The sequence below is a fragment of the Saccoglossus kowalevskii genome, chromosome 7 (assembly GCF_978046115.1).
Source record: "Saccoglossus kowalevskii chromosome 7, keSacKowa6.1, whole genome shotgun sequence".
NCBI classification, from domain to species: Eukaryota; Metazoa; Hemichordata; class Enteropneusta; family Harrimaniidae; genus Saccoglossus; species Saccoglossus kowalevskii.
In genome coordinates, this window is record NC_140647.1 from 36,364,982 (window position 1) to 36,392,039 (window position 27,058).

General features: G+C 38.8%; 1 protein-coding gene across 1 annotated transcript; it reads left to right on the forward strand.

Moving 5' to 3' along the window:
* On the forward strand, positions 1 to 5,386 carry LOC100378105 (arylsulfatase A-like). The gene is made up of 5 exons (XM_002731842.4): positions 1 to 347; positions 1,146 to 1,787; positions 2,299 to 2,408; positions 4,033 to 4,178; positions 4,439 to 5,386. The coding sequence occupies exons 1-5, from the start codon at positions 91 to 93 to the stop codon at positions 4,832 to 4,834; spliced, it is 1,551 nt and encodes a 516-aa protein (XP_002731888.2). The 5' UTR covers positions 1 to 90; the 3' UTR covers positions 4,835 to 5,386.
* Positions 5,387 to 27,058: the final 21,672 nt, after the last annotated feature.

Consider the following 27,058-nt stretch of genomic DNA (forward strand, 5'->3'; position numbering starts at 1 on the left):
CAAATGTAGAATGCAGTTTAGGCAACATAATGTGTCCGGTCTAACCATCAGCTAAGCCATGGTTTTGGCCAATTTTGGCGTTTGTGATACATGAAAGTTTCCACTAAACACATAAGAATGTCTGTTCTTGTTTATATGGCGGTATTTATTTTGGTTGTATTTGTTTGTGTTCACTCGTCTGGAAGTAAACCTAATATAGTGGTACTGTTTGCTGACGATGTCGGATATGGAGATCTTGCCTGTTACGGACACCCGACGTCGTATACTCCGAACTTAGATGGTATGGCCAAAAATGGAATGTTATTCACGTCTTTTTACAGCGCTGCCAATCTGTGTAGTCCATCAAGGTAAGACTTAATTCATGGGGAGGGGCGTTGACTACAACAACAGAAATCAAATCAACAACACTGTCACAGTGAGATTTTGGTCTGAAAATAACAAATAAACGCTGATCTCTGAATGCGTGCGGTGATTTATGTGTGGGTAAATATTTTATTATATTCAATCAATGTTTGTAGTTGGTGTTGGTGATTCTCATTTAGTTGAAAATTTCAAGATTGCCCTCTTATAGTCTGATTAATGAAAATGTACCAAAAATTGTAATAATTTTACCAGAAAGTAGCATAAGCGACAAGGATTCTCCAGAGTTTGAAAGGCATGATAAATATTAAGCATCAAAACCTGGATCCGCCCATATTTAAAAAGATTTTCCTATTGTTTCTCATGGCTCACACAGTCGTGTGGAATGTCTGGACTGACAGGGAAATCCTACTAACATACCTGACTGAGATCCAGTGACATGGTGATATTATGCCTATCTATTACCAGATGTTGTATACTGTGTTATTCTACTCAAAGCTTGGAAATGAAATTTTATAAATATTTGTTATTTTTAAAGTTCCAGAAAAACTTAGTATCTAAAAGTGAATAGAAACAAATCTGTGAATTTCTCATAAAAAAAGACAAAATGATATATATTTACGTAGGTTCATATTAACTATTGTGCAGCAAACCACCATTTGGTAGAGTTGACACAACATGTATAATTTGTTTATGAGTACTAGAAGTGTAAATAATTACATACCCCCACTCCTGTTAATGTGCAAGCCCAAAACAACTTAATTCACACTATTTACTCATTTCAGGGCTGCACTGTTGACTGGTCGTTATCACATCCGTTCAGGCATCTATCCATTTGTCCTGGGTCCAGATTCTACAGGTGGTCTTCCACGGAATGAAACAACAATTGCAAATATCCTTAAACAGCAAGGATACCACACTGCTATGATTGGCAAATGGGATTTAGGCATTGGCAAAGACATGGTACACTTCCCAATGCATTATGGATTTGATAAATACTATGGGGTTCCATATGTGCATGGTGCCTGTCCATGTGAAACATGTTTTTATCCACATGAAGGATGCCAGCAGAGTGTCATAGGTGGTGATAAATGTGGATTTGATAAAACATATTGTCCGCTGTTTCAAAATATGAGGATAATTCAGCAACCTGTTGATTTACTGACATTAGCAGAAAAGTATGTTGACTTTGCCAAAGACTTCATCACTGACAGTGCAAATGCTGGAGAAAGCTTCTTCCTTTACCTTGCGTACAACCACTGTCATTTTCCTCAGTTTGCAGGAAAGAGGTTTCATAATTTTACACAGCGTGGTATTTACGGTGATTCACTAGCAGAGATCGATTGGAGTGTTGGTGAGATCTTGCAACAACTGAGACATAGTCAGATAGAGAACAACACCCTGGTTTTCTTCACATCCGATAATGGGTGAGGTGTAAAAGTGCATGGATGGAATTTATAGTACTTATATACTTATATTTCTTCTACAATATGAAAGCATCAATAATCGATAATTACGTCAAATGGATAGACAAATACATGTAACCTTTTACTCATACATTATGTGTAGTTATTTCTGTATATACAGTCATACTAATGTAAGTGAAAACAACTTTTCACTGAAGCATGTGATCAGTACGTTTTTGCCAGTAACATGTGCTATTCACTGAAAAAAATGCAAAACTATCTGTATGATACTATGAACTCATTAATTATTCATTTTAATTATTTTTTCTATTTTGAGTGCAAATAAAACCATGTGAAAATGTAACATTCATATATTATCACTGGGAAATCTTTGAATTCAAAACATAGTAAATATAGTCAAAATGAAAAATACTATAATTATGGTACACTGGAAATTATCACTTTTACAGTATTTACACAGAAATCCAGGTCAAAACTATTATAATCATGTCTTCCTGTGTTTTTTTAACAGGGCAGCATTGAGAGACTGGTACAATGGTGGGAGTTCTGGTATGTTAAAATGTGGTAAAGCTACTACATATGAAGGTGGTCACAGAGTACCAGCAATAGCATATTGGCCAGGTATGTATGGTGGTCACAGAGTACCAGTAATAGCATATTGGCCAGGTATGTATGATGGTCACAGAGTACCAGTAATAGCATATTGGCCAGGTATGTATGGTGGTCACAGAGTACCAGCAATAGCATATTGGCCAGGTATGTATGTTGGTCACAGAGTACCAGCAATAGCATATTGGCCAGGTATGTATGTTGGTCACAGAGTACCAGCAATAGCATATTGGCCAGGTATGTATGGTGGTTATAGAGTACCAGTAATAGCATATTGGCCAGGTATGTATGGTGGTTATAGAGTACCAGTAATAGCATATTGGCCAGGTATGTATGTTGGTCACAGAGTACCAGTAATACCATATTGGCCGGGTATGTATGATGGTCACAGAGTACCAGTAATAGCTTATTGGCCAGGTATGTATGGTGGTTATAGAGTACCAGCAATAGCATATTGGCCAGGTATGTATGATGGTCACAGAGTACCAGTAATAGCATATTGGCCAGGTATTTATGGTGGTTATAGAGTACCAGCAATAGCATATTGGCCAGGTATGTATGTTGGTCACAGAGTACCAGTAATAGCATATTGGCCAGGTATGTATGATGGTCACAGAGTACCAGCAATAGTATATTGGCTGGGTATTTATGATGGTCACAGAGTACAAGTAATAGCATATTGGCCAGGTATGTATGATGGTCACAGAGTACCAGTAATAGCTTATTGGCCAGGTATGTAAGGTGGTCACAGAGTACCAGTAATAGCATATTGGCCAGGTATGTATGATGGTCACAGAGTACCAGTAATAGCTTATTGGCCAGGTATGTAAGGTGGTCACAGAGTACCAGTAATATGCATATTGGCCAGGTATTTATGGTGGTTATAGAGTACCAGCAATAGCATATTGGCCAGGTATGTATGATGGTCACAGAGTACACTGTACCAGTAATAGCATATTGGCCAGGTATGTATGGTGGTCACAGAGTACCAGTAATAGCATATTGGCCAGGTATGTATGATGGTCACAGAGTACCAGTAATAGCTTATTGGCCAGGTATGTAAGGTGGTCACAGAGTACCAGTAATAGCTTATTGGCCAGGTATGTAAGGTGGTCACAGAGTACCAGTAATAGCATATTGGCCAGGTATGTATGATGGTCACAGAGTACCAGTAATAGCATATTGGCCAGGTATGTATGATGGTCACAGAGTACCAGTAATAGCTTATTGGCCAGGTATGTAAGGTGGTCACAGAGTACCAGTAATAGCTTATTGGCCAGGTATGTAAGGTGGTCACAGAGTACCAGTAATAGCATATTGGCCAGGTATGTATGATGGTCACAGAGTACCAGTAATAGCATATTGGCCAGGTATGTATGGTGGTTATAGAGTACCAGTAATAGCATATTGGCCAGGTATGTATGATGGTCACAGAGTACCAGTAATAGCATATTGGCCAGGTATGTATGGTGGTTATAGAGTACCAGTAATAGCATATTGGCCAGGTATGTATAGTGGTTATAGAGTACCAGTAATAGCATATTGGCCAGGTATGTATGGTGGTTATAGAGTACCAGTAATAGCATATTGGCCAGGTATGCATTTGATAAATTATTATTGTTTTAATCAACTGTAGGTCAAATTACAGCTGGTGTTAGTTCAAGAGATTTCCTCACAACTTTGGACCTGTTACCAACTATCACTAAACTTAGTGGTAGTGTTCTACCCAAAGTTACAATAGATGGAATGGATATGTCATCAGTGTTATTTGGTCAGGCAAAGGTAAAATATACATAGAACATACTATTCACTCAGTATATATCATAGTGTATTAATTTGTTTCATGTCCTGGTTAACTATTTATGTCTGGTAATTATTTGTGGTGTGCACGGGCCATGTTCATAAGATAAAAATGCTTATTCAAATTTGAATATCAAGAAAATGTTGAAGCTATAATAATTCAGTCAAACATTAGAAAGTTTTATTGTGGAATTTGCTCATTATAAGATCCTGCAATCATAACATCTTGTATTTTTTCTCAGAGTGCAAGAGATAATTTACTCTACTACCCAGCATATCCAGATAAGAAGATTGGAGCCTATGCCATTCGATACAAGCACTACAAGGCTCATTTCTATACAGAAGGTTCTCCACAATCAGGAATGTACAATGCAGATACAGATTGCCATCCAAATAACACCCTTCATCATGATCCACCATTACTGTATGATCTAGACCGTGACCCTGGTGAACTTTACAACATGAACAAGGAACCACAATATAAAGATGTATTAGAAGAGATAAAGCAGGTGAAGACCAAGCTTGAAGACGCAATGATATGGGGGACTAGCCAGGTTAATAAACCCAAAGATCCTAGACTTGAGCCTTGCTGTATACCGGGATGTGATCCTTTCCCTTCTTGCTGCAGATGTGATTAATTATTGTTTGCCTGCAGATTATGTATCCCAAAAACATTATCTTTTATATTGAATACTTACTACAAATTGATGTCTTGAAGTTTACTCAAAGACCAACTACATGTACAATTTAAAAATGTCTGCAATCTCTTCTATAACAATGGTTTCACAAAGCTCATTCATTGGATATTTTATTGAGCATTGTACCATTATGACAGTTTTGTTCAGAACAATAAATATGCTGTATTTATACTTATACCACTTTTGGTCATGTGACCAATTGTTATGACCATTAGTTTATTTTTGTCTCTGTCTTTATACTAATTGTACCATAACCCATATAATAATAAATTGTAAATCATATCTTACATCTTTACTGGGACTTATCTTTAGTCAAGGTGCAATGTCTGGAGTTGACAAGGAGACTTTTATACTTATGTAAATTAACATACGTTCAGCACGATGAACTGGCAAAGCAACTGGTAAATCCTTCAATTTTATACATGTTTTCCATACATTTTTGTACTACCTGTTTATGCCCTCTATGATAAGAATAATAAATTTGCAGGATTACTCACTGTGTTGACTTTCTTGTATTTCACACATTTTGGTGCTACCTGTTTATCTACCAGATATGTGGTGTGGTATACCTTTTGCAGCTGCCTGTCATTACGTTGTCGTCGGGAGGAGTATTCTTAATTTACATGATTCTACACATTTATTTGTTAAAATAACCTACTCATATCAATACCATTTCATTGTTATACATTCATTCATTCATTCAACTTTTTTACTTTTGGGTGTCTAACTTTTGATAAAAATACAAAGATAATATAGTGGTGGTTATTGCACTGCGTCTTGTTCGATATGGGACTCGTAGCAACGCACGCATTTAAAATACATTGTTTATATGAAATTTGAATGTGCCTTGTGCGACAACCACTGTTCTTTAATCAAGAAACTATTCACTCCATTGTCAATAGCAATTAAGTTAACAAAGAAATTGGCACATGTATTTGTCAATTCACTATGCACTGGAAATAATGTCTATGAAATGATTAAAAACAATTCTGTTGACAAGTATAAATTAAGAAGAAAAATTATATAAAAAACTAATTTCAAATTACTAAACCAGACAATATTAAACTTGGTGAACAATTAAGCAGACACTGTCTGAACCAATCTATGCAGTCTTGCATACAATATAGGACAGATTCTACGTTATTGGAAATACAGAATATCCTGGGCCTGCACTATTACATTAGGGTGTGGAACGAATTACTACTCAGGTATCCATCTCACAGGTGTTAAACAGTAACAAAAATTACATAACTTTTCGAGCACATGTTCAAAACTATGATGACATAATACGAGTAAAAATAATGATGAAAAGGACCACAAATAACAAAAATGGGCAAAGTTACTGATTACGCTATTACTAATAGTGTTGATCACGCCATTACTACTAGCACTAATTATGCAATTATTACTATCACTGATTACACCATTACTACTAGCACTGATTACGCTATTACTACTAGTGTTGATTACACCATTACTACTTGCGCTGGTTTTACAATTACTACTAGTGTTGATTACACCATTACTGCTAGCACTGATTATGTAATTATTACTAGCACTGATTACACCATTACTAAGTGTTGATTACACCATTAATACTAGTGTTGATTACACCATTACTACTAGCACTGATTGCACCGTTACTCCTAGCACTGATTACGCTATTACTAGTGTTGAATACAGCATTAATACTAGCACTGATTATGCAATTACTACTAGTGTTTATTTCTTCATTACTACTAGCACTGATTACGCTATTACTACTAGTGTTGATTACGCTATTACTACTAGCACTGATTATGCAATTATTACTAGTGTTGATTACGCCATTACTACGAGCACTGATTACGCTATTACTACTAGTGCAGATTACGCCATTACTACTAGCACTGATTATGCAATTATTACTATCACTGATTACTCCATTACTACTAGCATTGATCACGCCATTATTACTAGCACTAATGATGGAATTACTATTAACACTGATTACTCCATTACTATTAGCACTGATTACGCTATTACTACTAGTGTTGATTACACCATTACTACTAGTGTTGATTACACCATTACTACTAGTGTTAATTGCACCATAACTACTAGTGTTGATTACACCATTATTACTAGTGTTGATTACACCATTACTAATAGCACTGATTACTCCATTACTACGAGCACTGATTACGCTATTACCACTAGTGCAGATTACGCCATTACTACTAGCACTGATTATGCAATTATTACTATCACTGATTACTCCATTACTACTAGCATTGATCACGCCATTATTACTAGCACTGATGGAATTACTATTAACACTGATTACTCCATTACTACTAGCACTGATTACGCTATTACTACTAGTGTTGATTACACCATTACTACTAGTGTTGATTACACCATTACTACCAGCACTGATTACTCCTTTACTACTAGTGTTGATTACACCATTACTACTAGCACTGATTACACCATTAGTACTAGCGTTGATTACACCATTACTACTAGTGTTGATTACACCATTACTACTAGTGTTGATTACTCCATTACTACCAGCACTGATTATTCCATTACTACTAGTGTTGATTACACCATTACTACTAGTGTTGATTACACCATTACTACCAGCACTGATTACTCCATTACTACTAGTGTTGATTACACCATTACTACTAGTGTTGATTACTCCGTTACTACTAGTGTTTATTACACTATTACTACCAGTGTTGATTACACCATTACTACCAGCACTGATTACTCAATTACTACTAGTGTTGATTACACCATTACTACCAGCACTGATTACTCCATTACTACTAGTGTTGATTACACCATTACTACCAGCACTGATTACTCCATTACTACTAGTGTTGATTACACCATTACTACTAGTGTTGATTACACCATTACTACTAGTGTTGATTGCACCATAACTGCTAGTGTTGATTGCACCATAACTAGTAGTGTTGATTACTCCGTTACTACTAGTGTTGCATTAGTACTAGTGTTGATTACACCATTACTACTAGTGTTGATTACACCATTACTACTAGTGTTGCTTACACCATTACTACTAGTGTTGATTGCACCATAACTACTAGTGTTGATTACACCATTATTACTCGTGTTGATTACACCATTACTAATAGCACTGATTACTCCATTACTACTAGTGTTGATTACACCATTACTACTAGTGTTGATTACACCATTACTACTAGTGTTGATTGCACCATAACTGCTAGTGTTGATTGCACCATAACTACTAGTGTTGATTACTCCGTTACTACTAGTGTTGATTACACCATTAGTACTAGTGTTCATTACACCATTACTACTAGTGTTGATTACACCATTACTACTAGTGTTGCTTACACCATTACTACTAGTGTTGATTGCACCATAACTACTAGTGTTGATTACACCATTATTACTCGTGTTGATTACACCATTACTACTAGTGTTGATTACGCCATTACTACTAGCACTGATTACTCCATTAATACTAGTGTTGATTACACCATTACTACCAGTACTGATTACACCATTACTACTAGTGTTGCTTACACCATTACTACTAGTGTTGATTGCACCATAACTACTAGTGTTGATTACACCATTATTACTCGTGTTGATTACACCATTACTAATAGCACTGATTACTCCATTACTACTAGTGTTGATTACACCATTACTACTAGTGTTGATTGCACCATAACTACTAGTGTTGATTACACCATTATTACTCGTGTTGATTACACCATTACTACTAGTGTTGATTACGCCATTACTACTAGCACTGATTACTCCATTAATACTAGTGTTGATTACACCATTACTACCAGTACTGATTACTCCATTACTACTAGTGTTGATTACACCATTACTAATAGAAACTGATTACACCATTACTACTAGTGTTGATTACACCATTACTACTAGCACTGATTACTCCATTACTATTAGTGTTGATTACTCCATTACTACTAGTGTTGATTACTCCATTACTACTAACATTGATCACGCCATTATTACTATCACCGATGATGGAATTACTATTAACAATGATTACTCCATTACTACTAGCACTGATTACTCCATTACTACTAGTGTTGATTACACCATTACTACCAGTACTGATTACTCCATTACTACTAGTGTTGATTACACCATTACTAATAGCACTGATTACTCCATTACTACTAGCATTGATCACCCCATTATTACTAGCACTAATGATGGAATTACTATTAACACTGATTACTCCATTACTACTAGCACTGATACAACTACACAACACAAATATTACTCACTTGTACTCAGCCATACGCTATCCACATATCTTACGATGCACTACTTTGACGTAATAACTACAATGATTATCGACTGAAAAGAAACCAAGCTTTCACACACACCGATGTGTTATGACAAAAATACATTTACAGGGCTCTTACGTCCACTAAATATTGTATACGGCACAATGCCACCTGGCTAACGCAATGAAGATCAGCATTGATTTTTTTAATTCTCACTTTGGTTAGTAATGAAAATACGGTTTATACCGTAATTAGTTAATTTCTACAACATGTCAGTGCACCAGATACTGTCAAAGTTTATTGATTTGTCTGCAAAACAGCTGTAAAGATAACTATATGTACTGTTTGTGTTCTAATACAGTTCTGCTAATTTATATGCAGATGACCTTTTTCTAATCTTAAAAATGGTTTACAAAATTGCCTGAAATGAACTAAAATTATTTTGTAATAAATGTGAGCTAAAAGTTAATATTAAAACAAAAATATTATTATTTTCCACTCGCTCTTTTTATTTCGTCTCTGGAGTTGCTTATTGTGTCAGTGACAATGAACCACTCTGTCAGCGGAATTGTAGAAGATGGTTAAATATTAATTAAATCATCTTTTGCTGATTTGTCGTGTTTCCTGGTGTCAGTGGTTGTTGCATCAGCATTCCCGGAACGACACAGCTGCATAACCGACCAGATGGATATCAAATAAGACTTACTGCTTTCTAGAAAAAATTCTCTTGACATGTGTCCTTTGCATGTGTGTATAAACTAGTCTATATAATAATATCTTGTAACGCTCATTTGTTCATTAACACTCCTGAATATATTGACGTTCTGACGTGTGCTTGGTCACGGTGTAATCAGAAACTACACAGCATGTTGAAACTTTAAGTATGTTTTGGTGGCTTTACGTTTTTAAACCTCTCTACAAATGATATAGACCTAATAACTGCTTTTCGGTGATTTGAATTACGAGATACAAAAACGAAACATTCCTCCGACTCCCAGGAATGTGTGATAAAGATGAAATACACAAAAACAAACAATGTCAATGTCTGACAAATCTAGAATGTTGCTTGAATCCTTAATTGGTAAATAATCGCCGAGATCTCGTTGAGAGTGCGAGATCCACGAGACTTGCTGATAGGCAGTTTGCAAATATGTCATGGACGATGAGAGTAAATGGTAGTAAGAGAATGTATAATAGTCATCACATAATATTTGTTACAACACTCGTTAACCGCCAGTATTGTGCCTACTTAAGTTTAAATGCTGGCCTTTTAGCAAACTAAACGGTATACACAAACAGATGAGCTTCAATATTTCAAATTCCCTGCCATGTAACAAATGTATTGCCAAATATTGAAAATAAACGGTCTGCTGTAAGGAATAACGTAAACACATGGCCATATTTATCCACAGATGATTTGGCATGTAATAACGTACTATGTCACCAACAATCAACTTGAATCAGTATTCGCTTTTAGTTCTTGTATAATATAGTGAATATATTTGTGACATTGATGAATCATGGATGAATAACACGAATACTTCGGCCATGTGCATCTACTCTCATGCCGAGACTTGAATAAACAATGGGTAGTCACCGAGGAGAAGATGTTATACTATAAAATACTTCATTTTCCCTTGGAATTTACTTAGCTATTTTCGCTTAGAGATGATTCGATGCAAATGAAAACTAGCAACTATACCTTTTCGTCTACATTTTACATTCAATTCATCGAAAACCAGTGAAAATAAATTCCACCCAAAAAGTCGTTTCAGCGAAAATTAATCCTAACTAAAATAAAGTATTTTATAGTAACCTCTAACATCAACAAACTATATTGACTGCAACTTTGGTTATTATTGCGCAAATCTTTTGCACGATGTTGAGGGCGTACGACTCGATTGAGTACCAGGTGATGGGTCGGTATGACATCGACTTAGGTCAAATATACGAGAAACTCCACTAACATTTTAATTGCTTTTCACAACTTTGCTCATGTTACAATCTGTTAATATAGGATGCTTTCATCTGACTTTCTTAATTTGTTCGACTTTACAACTGCTGGGTTCGATAAGCCAACAACTTAGGCCAAATATACATACACATCTACCAAGTTTTCAATCGCTTTGCACAACTTTGCAATCACTTGTGTTAACAGCATGAAGCCAATATGCGACGACAGCATCAACAATTTGTTCTTTGAAAATATGAGGAAATTTGAAAACATTCCATGAATTTAAAAATTACAATAATTTTGTACGACTTTCTGTTATAAATGACTGACATCACAATAAGAAAAAATACACGAAAATTGCCTGATATTTTTTCTGTGTGTGTGATGAAAAACAAACAAACCACCAGCTGGTTTGCTTAGGATGTTTTCCCATGCAAGTACTAACCACGCCCGATTCAGCTTAAATTAAAGTATTATTACTAGCCCGATTGCCATATAAATCAAATTAAATTAAAATAAATACCACCTAATATCAAGCACGTTTATTTTCTGTACTAGAAGTAAGGCGATGCGCTTAATTTTAGAATAAAACTTTTGTGTAATAAACTTTACGCCGTTAGAAATTCTACTAAAAAGATCTCATTTTTGTGCGAAGATAAAACTATTAATACAAGTATTATCCGATAATTCAAACGAGTGTATAAATCTCACGCAGGATAGTTAAGGTAAGGTGAAACTAACCACTACTTTATGAACGCAGTCCAACAACATGGCGATATCCCCAGAGCACACCTCGCTTATTAAACGTCATTTTCATTGTGCAAATCATAACAGAACATTGTTGCACTGTATGTAAACTTTCTATTGGTTTTCGAAAAGATAACATTTTGGACTTTCTAGCTAATATATTCCAGATTGCAACACAATTTTCTAATTGCTAACTAGGATTTGTATCATGATGGTCAAATAACCTGAACAAATATAGGAATAACTTCAAAAATATTTCATTCATGTTTTGGTGATTTATAACAAAAATCGACAGTTATCTGGCATTAAAGTACTCACCTAGAATTAGTAAAATTAAAACACGTAAAGTAATTAATCATTCTATGTAAAAGCAATTTGCTGGAACGTTACAACATGAAATCCAAGATGCGAAAATGTAGAAAAAACAACGTTTTGAAGGTTCGAACACAATACTATCAAACGCAATCTTAATCAAAGTAGGCATCGATATTTGTCTGTCACTTGGTGGCGATATTTACAATATAACACGATTGTGGTCTTCAATACTAAAACCATTGTCTCCTCATTTAGAAATAAAGCAAATTTGCAATCTAAGAATAAAAGTATTTACTCTTTACATAACTGTGGTGTAAGCCCTATAGTTGTCCCATAAGGCATTGCTTTGAGCATGTGCAGTTCTGATACTTGTAATATTGTAATAAAATAGCCGCCTAGTACATTGTACACCCCCTCCCTTTTTCATGTCTTGAATCTTGAAGACACGTGAAGACAGATCAACAAGTAGATACATCCGAAGTGCTGGGATGACAACTGATACTTTACAGGCCACGAGTATATTGTTTCAAGTCCCGCAACCAGGTGGCTGATGATATTCGATCCCTAAAATATTTTCCATATTCGAAAACGTCCGAAGAGGCCTCTTGAAATAGATACACTTGTTTATGACCTCCAATTAACAAATTTAATAGCACCCAAGTTGTGAAGCGTATTTATTGCAGGTGAAATATCATCTTCTGGTATCTCCCGAATTGCAGTATTACTAAATATGGATGTAAGCATAGCCCGGTTTGGACAATAACAAGATTCCTAAATTCTACCTAAAAAGGATATTTAAAGAAATTGGCCAATGAGAGTACAAATCCCAAATAATTCCGTAGAATCTGAGAAATTCTTGCTATGCCGTATTTTGTATAAAAAGGCCTGTTTTTCACTGTAAACTTGTCTCCGACTACGGTCTGGGAAAAGACTGTCCAAGTTCGAGTTTTGCCTGCTAAGTTCACCGTTTTCCAGTGAGAGCTTTTGTTTGATGTGGGAACACGGAGAAACCGGACTCGATACTGATTTTCATAGTGTTCGGGTAAGCAAACTGATAACTCTTTGAATAGACTTTCGAATTTGAGACAGGATCTTTGTCTTCTCTCAGTTAGTGACCAGAACCCGGGAAAAAGCCTCCCGTTATTATTTCAGCTTTGGAACAAGTCCGGAAACCGAGAATTCACAGAGAGGCACTTCATTACAAAGTAGAAACCCTAGTAAGATTATTAATTCCGGACCTAAAATTCGGCGTATTATTAGTCGTGGTTCATTAATTGATTTGTTTCGACTCTTAAAGGTTATATAATGTTTCAATGGGCCGTGAAATTATAACTAGAGTTGATAGCTAAACAAGAGTATCTTAATTGGTTTATCATCGTGCCTGTGGTGAAACCAAATACTCTCATTGTTAGTTGACGGGTTTACAGATACTTGGGAAGTGATAGTGTCCAAGTCCATGTATTGATTTACAGTTGGAATTCAGTTGGCATAGCAACCCAGGCTATGGGAAACCGAGTAGCACGCAGTACTGTCCAGTGTCATCACGAAACTCTGCGTCTAAAAATAACGATATCTCATTAAAAATCCAGACTTGATTCAATAACTCGAATGTAGGTTTGAGTCAAAGTACGCTCTGTACACTTTTATAAAAGACTGAACTTAATCCTTGTGCCAACCACAGATATTGTCAATCGTTGATGTATTTCTGGAACTTAATTAATTAACATCTGACCATACAAATTTTCTGTATCTCTTCTCTCTATTTTCGTGTTGTATTATTAAACCATTTTTAACTTTATATTTCCTTTGTCTGAGTATATTTTATCGAAATGTGATGAATTTGTTTTTGCGTATCTGTTTATCGACTTAATTAGTTGATTACGAGTGAATTGCTGTGTTATGTCTGTCATCATTTAGGCCATGTGAGGTTCTGGACGGAACTTGGTTCAGTGATTTGGAACTAATTACGAGATAACCGTCGGACTACTATTTCTGACAGTTAGTATTCGCAATTATTAATATAGTGAACGATTAATTAAAAGATATGACATTTCAGTACTTAGTTTGATTGGCTGTATGATTGAAGGTTACGCCCTAGAGTCTTTTTACTGTATTGTAATTGGTTAAGGTTTTGAAAATGAATAAAGTTGTTTGAGTTGGTCTTGGCGAGTACACCAGAACAGACGCAGTCCTGGAGAGGCTAGACGAGTCTTGAGAGGCAGTCTTGGGGCGAGTCTTGGGTCAGCCTTGCGATAGTCTTGAGGACTTTTCCCCAGGACGCTGTGTCTTATAGAGTGCTTGACTGACCGACTAAGACGAGAGTTGAAACGTATTTCGTTGTGTGTGTCTTATTTGACTGTAAAGTTTAAGTGACTTTCCCGATCCCGTACCTCAAGGGGACGCGATGAAGAGACGAGATGAGAATCCCCCCGGCACGTGTGGAGACCCAGAGGAGGAAGAATTCCCCCCTGATAGAAATAGGAACTGACCCGAGTTGACCCCTTCGCCCTTCTGGTATGATCTCCCATTATCATGACCCAGTGTACCGGCCATGTATTAGGAAATAAGCCTTCCATTTATGTGAATATGTGAAGCTAAATTTTCTTTATTTTATTTGGCAACGCTATCTTACGCTACCTTTTTCGAAACGTCGCTCATATTCACTAAAGTATAATTCGTGTTACTGTTTAACCCTCAGTAACACAAGGTACATTAACTGAAGGGGTGTTTGGGGATTGCTTCCTTCGGAGTTCCTCCTTGCTCCCCGAAGGAATTTGTTACACTGGTGGCAGCAGTGGGATTGAATAGCTGGTGTACACTGTTTGGCTTTTGGAGATCATGGCAGAAGGTGGAGAGATGGAGGATGATACAAAAAAGTCGGACGACACTTTGAAACTGGATGAAAGTGGCGAGGAAGAGCAGGAAAAAAAAGCCTTAAAAGAAGAATTAAAAAGAATGAAGGAAGAAGTTAAAGTACAGATAGCTGAAGCAGAGAGAAAGAGTAGTGTTTTCAAGGGAGCCGAAAGTAATATAATCCCCTACAGGGAAGGGGAGAAAGATTCAAAGGCATCCAGGACTGGGGGAATACGTATAAAGGGACTCTCAACTCCGGAAATTGAACTAAGAAAAGATGAAATGCCTGCAAGATGGTCGACAGAGCGCATTCATGATAGCCTGAATGAATATGAAAAACGAATTGCTGAGCTAGAGGGAAAGTTGAACCAGATGAGTGCATTAAATGGTGAGTTGTCTGAACTTTGTTCACTAAAAGAAGGGCAAAATAGACCTAAGGGAAAACCAGGAAGTGAGGAAAAAATGTCACAGGGGACTAGAACTAAGGTAAGTGAAGTAGTTAGTCTGCCAGCTATGAACAAGGAGCCTGAAACCCCGTTAATAGACTGGTTGGTCGGTCCAAGTAGCCAGTCCACAGAATTGCCAAATCCATTTAAAATTAACAAAGGTACAAAACAACAAACAAAAAGTTTAAATGACACACCATTAACTAGTTTGGAGACAGGTAACTATGTTCCAATGCGTAAATGGCATGAACCCAAACCAAAGAACACACTACCCCAGACAGCAAACATCACACTAGGTACGAAGAAACCCACCAAGCCCAATGTAGTTCCTGAGAAGATTTCCGGCGTGACTATTTAGCTTACTTTGGACTAGTGAATGGGTGGGATGATGAAGAAAAATCAATATTTTTGATAGTCAGTTTGACAGGGACAGCCCAGAAGTTATTGAATAGGGCATGTAATTATACCTTATAAGGAATTGGTAGATAGATTGGAGCGAAGATTTGGCCCAACCTGGTTAACTGATACATATGCTGCCCAATTGAGAAGCCGATTGAGAAATAGGGGTGAAACACTTCAGAAATTGGCTGAATCTATTTTGGAGTTGGTGGAAACAGCATGTATTCGGAGATGGAAGCAGGGTCCCAAGCTAGGCTAACAAGACAATATTTTCACCATGCCATACCAGAAGAAGGGATTAGAGATGCCTTGTTTAGAGCAGAACCTAGGAATTTAGATCATGCTGTGAGGGTAGCTATAGAAACAGAATCGTATCTGAGAGTAGAAGTAGAAAGAAGAAAGGGGAAGATTGTTAGGCAGGTAGGACATGACTGGCCAACTGACCTAGGTGAAAAGGGTAGAGCATTTGGTTCCTATGAAGATAATAATAGAAGTTTGTACAGGGGTCAAGAATTAGAGAAAAGAAGTCCCAGCGCAGGAGGGTCCTCGTCTGTAGATTATTATGAACAGGGTCCAGCTAGAACTGATGGGGACCCATATGGGACGTTTGCACGAGCTGCCAACCAACATAGCAGTTTCCAACCATCTAGTAGCCAGGGATGGCAAGGTAAGTGTCGTACTTGTGGACAGAAAGGACATATGTCCCGAGACAGACAGGGAGCGAAGGTCCCTGAGGGATGTAGTGTGTTACATCTGTGAGGAAAAAGGCCACTATGCCAGAGGTTGTAAGAATAACCCTAAGCGGGTGGGGGGATTAGAGGATAGAAGTAAATTAAGGGTTGATAATAAGCAAGCAGGACAGGGATGCCCTCCAATTAAGCCTCAGTTGGAAAACACAGAACGACACACCATTGGGACCAGGCATGTGTCGATTCAAAATGGTCCCACTCGAAATTGGTACAGTCCACAAGAATGGTAAGGCGCCCAGCACAGGTTGGGAAGTAGATAAAATTGCCGCAAGCTCAAAAGCGGATGCCCCACCAACCGAATCTCTTGAAATAGAGAAAACCCAGGCCTCCTATACAGGGGAGCCCTCTAAACCACTGTATCAACCTACCTGGCTGGATTATGAGAGGGTTGCTAGTGGGTTGTTTGTAAAGGGGAAGATAAATGGTGTGGATGGTACCTTTTTGATTGATACAGGGTCAAATGGCACATTACTGTCTCGACCTATGTACTACCATCCAAACTGCAAAGAGACAGAAGAATTAAAACCAGTTCCAATGACAGTTGTCACTGCCGATGGAAGTCTGATGAAACATTATGGAATAGCGGAATAAGAAAATGTAATATGTAAACAGAGGGCATACACTAACACTGTGGTAGTGGATATGTCGGTAGATGCAATAGTGGGAATGGAGACCTTAATCCTACTAGGGGGAGTGGTGGATGTTGTTAACTTGCAATTGAAATTGGGAGATGAAATAATCCCCTGTTATGATTTTGCCAAACGATCAATTGGCAAATTAATTAGGATAATGTCAATTCGAAACCAACGCCTCCAGAGACAGACAGGAATAAATCTGGTCAAAGGGGGAAGCAAAGATATTGAAAATGATACAAGCTTAAGAATAAAGGTGTTGCTAGAAAGGGGAAAAGAAGGTGAAATTATTCGCAGGGAATTGATAGGGCCGTCCCGGCAGAATGAGGGAGAAGTCCTGGGGGAGGAACCACCCTTGCCTGAGCATTTAAAAGTCTGGTGAGGTAAAAAAAATTATTGTCCAAATAGGCTGATGTGTTTTCGGCTAATGATTTTGATATAGGGTGCACATGACAAATACAACATGAAATCCACACTGGGGATTCACCCCCCTTCGCCAAGCTGTTCGGCCACTCTGGCAAAGATAATGAGGCTGACAGAATGGAGGAGGAAATGCTCCAAAGAGGGGTCATTGAACCTTCTGATAGCCCCTAGACTAGTCCTATTGTATTAGTGAAGAAACCTGATGGATCCGCGAGGTTCTGTATAGATTACCGAAAATTGAACAATGTAACTAGGAAAGATTTCTATCCCCTACCCTGTATCGATGATTCCCTTGATGCTCTGTCTGGTGCTAAGTGGTTCTCTACCCTCGACCTCGCGGCTGTGTACTGGCAGGTATAGTTGATCCCCACTGTCCAAACGTCAGCTTGTGTGGTGCCCCCGTCATTTTGAGCGACTAATGGAGGATATATTGCAGTTGAAGTTCTCAGCCGATTCAGAAAGGCCAATTTAAAACAAAAACTAAAGAAATGTTGGTTGTTTCAACAAGATGTTAAATATTTGGGACATGTTGTCTCTTCAAAAGGAGTAGCCACCGACCCATGTAAGATTGAGGCAGTGAAAAACTGTGATAGACCCTGAAGGCAGAGGAAAATCAAATAAGTACAAGTTGTGATTTGGATATTCAATTGGGTTAATCTGCCTCACGATTAGGCCGGGTGATTGTTATTTGTTGAGTTTACTCATTCAGATAGGAACCACATGGGATGTTTGTAAACGACGAAAACAGGAAAGTAATTAGACCTAAAACTGCTAATGTTTTCTTTGGAGATCTTCTAATAGACAGTTAAAAACAAATTAATGACACTAAGTTACTTTAATGACAGAATACTGGTGAACTGTCAACACCTCTGTATCTAAAATCATCAAAGGGAGAGTGAATGACAACCACACGTGTTCTAGTTCTTAATTCCGTTCATCGTATGTTGTTTTGAGCCATTGTGGAACCCTTCATCAGTCCAGGCTAGAGAGAAAAAAAATTTGAGACAATTTGGGTCAAAATGACTATAAAACTGTTCGTAAACTTGACATTGCTCACTTCATCGATAATCTCGAACCTCGAAAGATAACTGGTCTAGGATCCAGCCGAACACAAACATCAAATTACCTACGTACCAGTATGGATGGTCGATCGCGTAAACGATGGACCACCAAACCAATGGCCGGCATTGCCTGTGAAGTATGTCTTGTGACAACATGGAGTAGGCAAGAATATGACGAACATATGAGTAGGTTGCATCCAAGAGAACTGGCAACACTAATGCGGAATCCAACACCTCCTGATGGGGAACAGCGATACCAACTGCGGAGAGTGAGTGCGCCGCCAGCAGGACAACCGATGCCGAGCTTAGATCCGTATGCATATGCCACTCGCGGTACTCTTGTCAAATATGCCACAGTTACTAGAAGAAATGGCACAGCTGGAGGCTACTACATTCACACAAGGTGGGGAGATACGCAACATCCATCCCTCTCCCTCCAACCATTAACCACCCACCAGAAGACCAGATGGTAGAGACAGAAACCACTTCAAGTGGCGATACCACCGCAGATGAGGCAGACGAACCATATACAATTTGGGAGTGGAAACCGCTCATTACCCCCGCAATATAGCCAATGTTGGATTGGATATATTGGAACAATTCCGGATTAGGCGAGGAATTCTCACCAGAAGACCAATTGTGAGAAGGGTTGGGAAACCGAAGACATCCCGAAAAATAAATTGAAGCTAGTACGGAGTTTTCATTTGGCAAATGATTAGGCAGTGAACTCAAAAAAGGGGGGGTGAATTTGATATTTTAACACTATGGGGACGTAAAGCCTGGATCGACATAGGGAAAAACAGCGGCTCATAACCCACTAAAGGTTTTTAAGTATTTCTTTATATTTAATATAAGCAATTATTTTTGTTACCATTTTCTCAAATTATTACATTAACGTTTTTTTGTTGTTGTTTTTTTCACTTTGTAAATTAACGGACTTGACCATGAAAGGTAATGATAAGGAAGAGACTGTGATAAAAATTGGATATAATGATAGACATTGATGGGTGAAAGTGACGTTAAACGGACTTTGTTTTGTTTGCAATATCTTTATTATCTGTATGCATGCATATTTCAATCTACCTTATTTAGCCGTATGTTAATTGTTGTTACGAAAAAAAAATGATCTGGTAAGGGAGAAAGGGATTTGTTCTCTAACATTAAATTTAGCAAAGAGACCTTTAAGATTGTATGGTTAGTGTGAGTTTTTTTTGTGTGTGTGTGTGTGTGGGAATCGCCAGAGTCATATTTTTATAACGAACTAACAGTTACCCGAGGTAGTGAACTAGGCGTATATTTAATTTTGGCGAAAGGAGCTAGAAAACCGACATGCGCCACTATGTGTGTTTATTGTATTTACGATTATGTTAACGCCCTCTTGTGTTCGCTTTACATTTTGCTACGCATGCTCTGTTCTCGTGTTGTGTTTTCCCTGCCATGTTGGTTCTGTTTTCCCGTTGAGAAATAAACGGAGTTACTCGCTCATATTGTGTACAGCCAGTCAGTCATTATATCAACTGGATAATACCGACATTGATTTCGTTAATCAATACTAATCATTATGGCCAACCAACAACGGGCGTCAAAACAGTAGTGTCTGTCAAAATCAGAAACAATTACTTCATTTGAAAGCTTGCGTCAGAACCTGGTCTACACACTCTCATTAGACTTAAATTTTGCACAGTTCCTCGGTGAGGGCGTACAGTGGACAAAGCGAACCAAGGCTACACTGCTGAGAGGTTTCACAGATGATGGGGAACCTGTTACACAGCGACAATGGTATTTCACACCACGGTGAAACAATAACTGACGATGAGGAAATTTCCCCTTCACTTGAGAACTACATTGTACTCACTTGGTTACAACTAATTCACAGTGACCTCCCCAAACTGGTTAAACAGCGGTATGGGACTGAGCTGCGGACACGGACTCTAGCTTCTATAAAGCTCGAGATCTCGCAAGCATTGAGCTCACTTTTAGATGAAATCCACATGACTGAGGACACCACTGTCATGCTCTCTGATTCTTCAAGGCCTCAGAGGGGACGCATCACACCAAAACCAATGAGATATCAAAAGGCTCGGCCCAGGGAACGCAAAAGCCGCTCATGCCCATTATGTAAGCAGGCCAGCCGTCCAGACAACCATTTCCTCAGCGAGTGTGACGTCCTGCCGGACCAAGATCGTAAGTTAATGACCAAGGCCCGACAGATTGTTAATATACTTGATGAAGTTCCCCAGGACACCCAACAGGGCAATGATGATCTCTACGTTCCTACTGCCCTTAGAATACAAGTTCGTCAGTCACCATATATTGATACATTTTATGGCCACCAGGTTACACGTCTTACCATCGACAGTGGTGCCACTGGCAATATGATTCTACTGGCCACCGCAAAACGTCTTGGCATCCCAATAAAGTCTAGTTCTCAATCAGCACGTCAAGCAGATGGTTCATCTCCCCTAAAAGTTGTGGGTGAGACCAAATTCGCAGTGAGTCGCAATGATATGAATTTCAAGTTTGAAGGCCTCGTTGTCGAGAATCTTGATGTTGAAATACTTGCAGGTACCCCTTTCATGGAGGCTAATGATATAAGTGTTCGTCCAGCCAAGCACCAAGTCACTGTGGGAGACAACACTACATATACATACGGTTCATCGCCAAAGGACAGTCATCGCATTTGCCGGACACTCATACTACACACACCACCAAAGTCAACAACAATTTGGCTTGGTGATTTCATTGAACTTGACTTGCCTACAGAAATCAAAGACTCAAGCGAGGCATTTGCACTTGAACCACGAGTAGAATCTCGCTCGCTCTCAGTCATATCATCTGACAAGCCATGGCCTGCTCCAAACATTTATTCAACCATATCGGGTAAAATTCGGATTCCGCCAGACTAACACACCCCAAAATTTGAAACGCAATGAACATTTTTGCCAAACATGTCCTGTCTTCGTACCACCGACAAACAAAGACAGCATAGACACTACACTTCATGTAACATCACCACACAAATCAGTTCTTTCAGAAAAGAGCTACTCAGATTCGGTTAAAATTGACCCGACTAACTCCTCTCTCCGTCTCACCGAGCAAAGTTCACAACATTACACCATGAATATGATGATGTCTTCAACACTGCAATCAACGGTGCTTCTGGCCCATTTCAAGCAGTCGTCAATATGGGTCCTGTCCAACCACCGCAGTGCAAGGGCCGTGTTCCCCAATACTCCCGTGACAAGTTTGCCGAGTTACAACAAAAATTTGATGAACTTGAAGAGCTAGGTGTTTTCGCTCGCCCGGAAAACGTACATGTCAATGTGGAATATGTAAACCCCTCATTCTTAGTCAAAAAACCAAATGGTGAATTCTGTCTTGTTACAGACGTTGCTTTTGCAGGCGTTGGCCGCTACAGTAAGCCACAACCCGCCCTCATGCCAGACATCGACAGCACACTATGCCAAATTGCACAATGGAAGTATATCATCACCACCAATCTCACTAAGGCCTTCTGGTAGATTCCACTTTCACACGAGTCACAAAAATACTGTGGCGTTGTAACCCCATTCAAAGGTGTCCGCGTATACGTTCGTTCAGCCATGGGAATGCCAGGCTCTGAGACAGCGTTGGAGGAGTTAATGTGTCGCGTACTTGGTGACATGCTTGAGGATGGTAGCATTGCCAAACTCGCAGATGATCTGTACTGCAGTGCAAATACAATCGAGGACCTTCTTGTAAATTGGAGACGTCTCCTGTGTAAGTTAGCAGCCAATGACTTAAGACTGTCACCATAAAAAAACGTCATCTGCCCTGCAACCGTCACAATTCTCGGTTGGGTATGGAATGAGGGAACCATCCGCGCAAGCCAATACCGTATCTCTACGTTGTCATCATGTTCTCCACCAGAAAAGATATGCAACCTACGATCATTTATAGGCGCATATAAGGTCCTAGCTAGAGTGTTACCAGGCTGTGCTTCTCTTGTTGCTCCACTAGAAGATGCAACTATTGGACAACAATCCCAAGATAGAATTCAATGGTCGGATGAGTTTCGCGATTCCTTTCGTGTTGCTCAGGCAGCATTATTGTCAAATCGCACGATCACACTCCCCAGACGCACAGATCAGATATGGATCGTCACTGATGCAGCCATTAAAAAACACAGTGTTGGGTCCACCATGTATATCTTGCGTGGTGACAAGCTCCACCTCCCAGGTTTCTTCAGTGCCAAGCTCCGAGACCGTCAGGCAACATGGCTTCCATGTGAAATTGAGGCCAACGTGCGCCACCTGGCGAGCAAGGACAATATTCCATCAGACTTTGCCAGCCGCAATGCCGCAGAGTGTACCACCCCTACCTGTCAGATATGTTCGTTTGTAGAACGTGTGGAAGACTCGGTTGTCATGAACACATCCATTGAAGACATATCATCAGGAAATAAACGCCTACCATTCACCAATAGGGCTGCGTGGCAAACTATCCAGTTAGAATGCGCTGATTTAAGACGCACACATACTCATCTCACCCAGGGAACTCGTCCATCTAAAAAACTAACTAACATCAGAGACATCAAACGCTACCTCAACACTGTCACTATTGCCAAAGATGGTCTACTTGTAGTCAAGCGTACTGATCCATTCGCTCCATCTCACGAGTGCATTTTTGTACCTCGACAGGTGTTAGATGGCCTCCTGACAGCAATTCATATTCGTCTCAGTCACCCGTCTTGTTACCAAATGAAGCAGGTCCTCCATCGTTATTTTTTCGCACTGGACATGGACAAAGCAATCCAATACGTATCCACCTCTTGTCACCAGTGTGCCTCACTTAACAAAGTACCTCACACAATTGTTAAGCAATCAACTTCAGATTCACCAGAATCTGTGGGCAGTTTATTTGCAGCAGATGTAATTAAACAATTAGTCCTGGTCGTCAGAGAATGCGTCACGTCATACACCACAGCGTGCCTCATAGAAGACGAGCGCAGTGAAACATTGCGCAATGCCCTACTGCGACTTTGCATTGACCTGTGCCCCCTTGATGGTCCACCCGCAGTTATACGGACAGACCCAGCTCCAGGTCTTGTAGCCCTATCTAAAGACAGCCTTCTTCGAAAATACTGTCTGAATATTGAGGTCGGCCGCATCAAGAATCGCAACAAAAACCCTGTCGCAGATAGAGCAATACAGGAAGTTGAGGATGAGATACCCCGTCAAGATCCACTGTGCGCAACTATTACGCCACTCTCCCTCTCCATAGCAATCGCTCATGTTAACTCTCGCATATGTTCAAGTGGCTTATCAGCACGTGAAATGTGGACCCAAAGAGACCAATTTACCAATTATCAGCTTCCTATTAGCGACCGTAAACTTATTTTAGACCAACACACGAAACGTTTGGCTAACCATAAAGCCAGCGAGAAATCAAAAGCTCCTACAGTAAAAACCACCAGTGCACCCAAACTTGAAGTTGGAAACCTCGTCTATCTGCAGTGTGACCGCAATAAGTCTAGTGCCTGTGATCGCTACTTAGTGACTGGTATCGATGGCCAATGGCGCAACATCCGCAAGTTCCGTGGAAGTCAACTCAGGCAAACATCATACCGTGTCAAAGAGTCGGAATGTTATATTGCACCTTCTCCGAAAGACACCGATCAAAACCCTATGTCATATCTTCCTGACGAAGACGAAACTCCACTATCTCCAACACATCCACCAATACCACCAAGTATACCTTCCGATCTAACACCAGCAACAGGTTGCACTGACACTCCTTCAGAAACTGAGTCGCAAAGTATTGGCTCAATCAACCCAATATTGTTGACTCCTGGAGACCCAACACCACCATCCCTGGCTGACGATACTTCAATAGTCATGCAGCCCGTTCAACATAGACGATCAAGCCGTAATTGCCGGCTTCCAGAACATCTAAAAGACTATGTCATGGACTTTTATATCTGTATTCAGTTAGATTATTTTTTCGTGTCTTTCCAACAACAATTTTGTTTTATCATGTAGCGAGTCATTTTTCCTCATGCGTTTCGTTTAGACTTTTCGAAAATGGTGTAAGTTAAAGACAATAAGTGGTTACGCCACTATGTGTGTTTATTGTATTTACGATCATGTTAACGCCCTCTTGTGTTCGCTTTACATTTTGCTACGCATGCTCTGTTCTCGTGTTGTGTTTTCCCCGCCATGTTGGTTCTGTTTTCCCGTTGAAAAATAAACGGAGTTACTCGCTCATTAGCGCTCCAACCGAAGTGTCTGGTTGTAGTCCAAGCTCTGTATACAACAGGTCTGTGTCCATACTGGCGATGAAGTCGGAGTCTTCATCCTTATTTAGATCAAAGGGTTTGTAATAAAATAGCCGCCTAGTACATTGTACACCCCCTCCCTTTTTCATGTCTGCTCGGATCGTATATCAACTCTTGTAATAGAATCTTGAAGACACGTGAAGACTGATCAACAAGTAGATACATCCGAAGTGCTGGGATGACAACTGATAATTTACAGTCCACGAGTATATTGTTTCAAGTCCCGCAACCAGGTGGCTGATGATATTCGATCCCTAAAATATTTTCCATATTTGAAAACGTCCGAAGAGGCCTCTTGAAATAGATACACTTGTTATGACTTCCAATTGAGAAATTTAATAGCACCCACGTTGTGAAGCGTATTTATTACAGGTGAAATATCATCTACTGTATGAACGGAACCTAACTCTCAAGAAAACACTTGAAATTTGTCGCACGTATGAAATCAGTACTGCTCGTTTACAATCTATGAATAAAGATATGTCACATGGTACAGATGCAGTTGTTGGTTCCGTGGCACTTGGAAAACAGGATGGATAGAAAAAATAGAAGAAATAACTAAAAACAACAATCTTTCAGAATTATCAAAACAACATGAAAAGAAGATAGGGGAGGTACTCAGAGAAAATTATGTAAAAACATGGAGAAGGGAATTATTTAATGACAGCAGAATGAATAGAGCAACAAACAAACTAACTTCATACAGAAAATTTAAAACTACTTTCAATATAGAGAATTATTTAAATGATATAAAAAATTTAAAATTAAGGCGATTATTTTGCAAATTTAGAATTTCTGATCATAAACTACTCATTGAGACTGGCAGACAAAAGAAAATTCCTAGAAACGAAAGAATATGTAAACTCTGCACAGATGATAAAATTGAAGACGAGTACCATTTCCTAATAGGATGCAGTAAATATGACATACCCCGTAATAAATTATTTAAATATATACAGGGCAAAAAATCTGACTTCTTGAAAATGAATGACGACGAAAAATTCCGATTAATTATGACAAGCTTTGCAGGAATAGAAACTGCACAATTCATACATACAAGTATGAACTTAAGAGATGAAACATAGCAACTCCATCAAATTAGTCTGCAGGTAGTTTTAATGCAATGGCATATTTAGTAGCTTAGTAGTTTTATTGTTATACTAATTTTCATGTATTTTTTCCTCTATTCTTAGTTACATGTATTCAATGTTTTATTCGTGATTCTGGTGGATTGAACTGTACTTCAGTTTTGCTTTGTACTAAACAATAACATTAGCTTATGTTTAATGTGCTATTTGTGATATTAGTTGTGTGAAGTATTATTTCTGTTCTTGTTTTACAACCATAAAATTACTCTCTGTAGTAGATTTTCGTGTTGAATAAAAATTATTATTATTATTACAAAATACATGACCTTAAATCGGGGTCGTTTGCTCGGTATATGCGAATTGGTATATACAAACTACAATAAAGATACACATAAGGTAAAATAAATCACGTGACAATATAATGATAATAACGGTAATAAACAGTTGAACAGAACGATCATATAGTCAGTTGGGTCATGCCAAGGGTCACGCACTTCGTTGAAAAATGACCGTGTGGTTGAAACTGGGTCATGGCGTGACGGTGAGGAAGACATCATTAAACACTCTCAGAATCACAATAAAACGGGGAAGTGGTTGCATATTACGGCGTAGCCAACCTGGGAAATGGAAAACCGCCCATTACAAACGACATGGGTTCGAATCCCACTACATACACACTCACAGGAACGGAAGTAATCAGAAACCAGCAATCGTTTTGGCTTTCCCGTTTAACTCATCGGAACATTGAAGTAGTTAGTAGTCGTGGCGTGGTACACAAGCGTGCCATCGAGATAAAACAAAATTAGCTTGAAAAGGCAGTGTGTTCGACTTCCTCTCAGAGCTACCGTAAAAACGTAAATCAAAT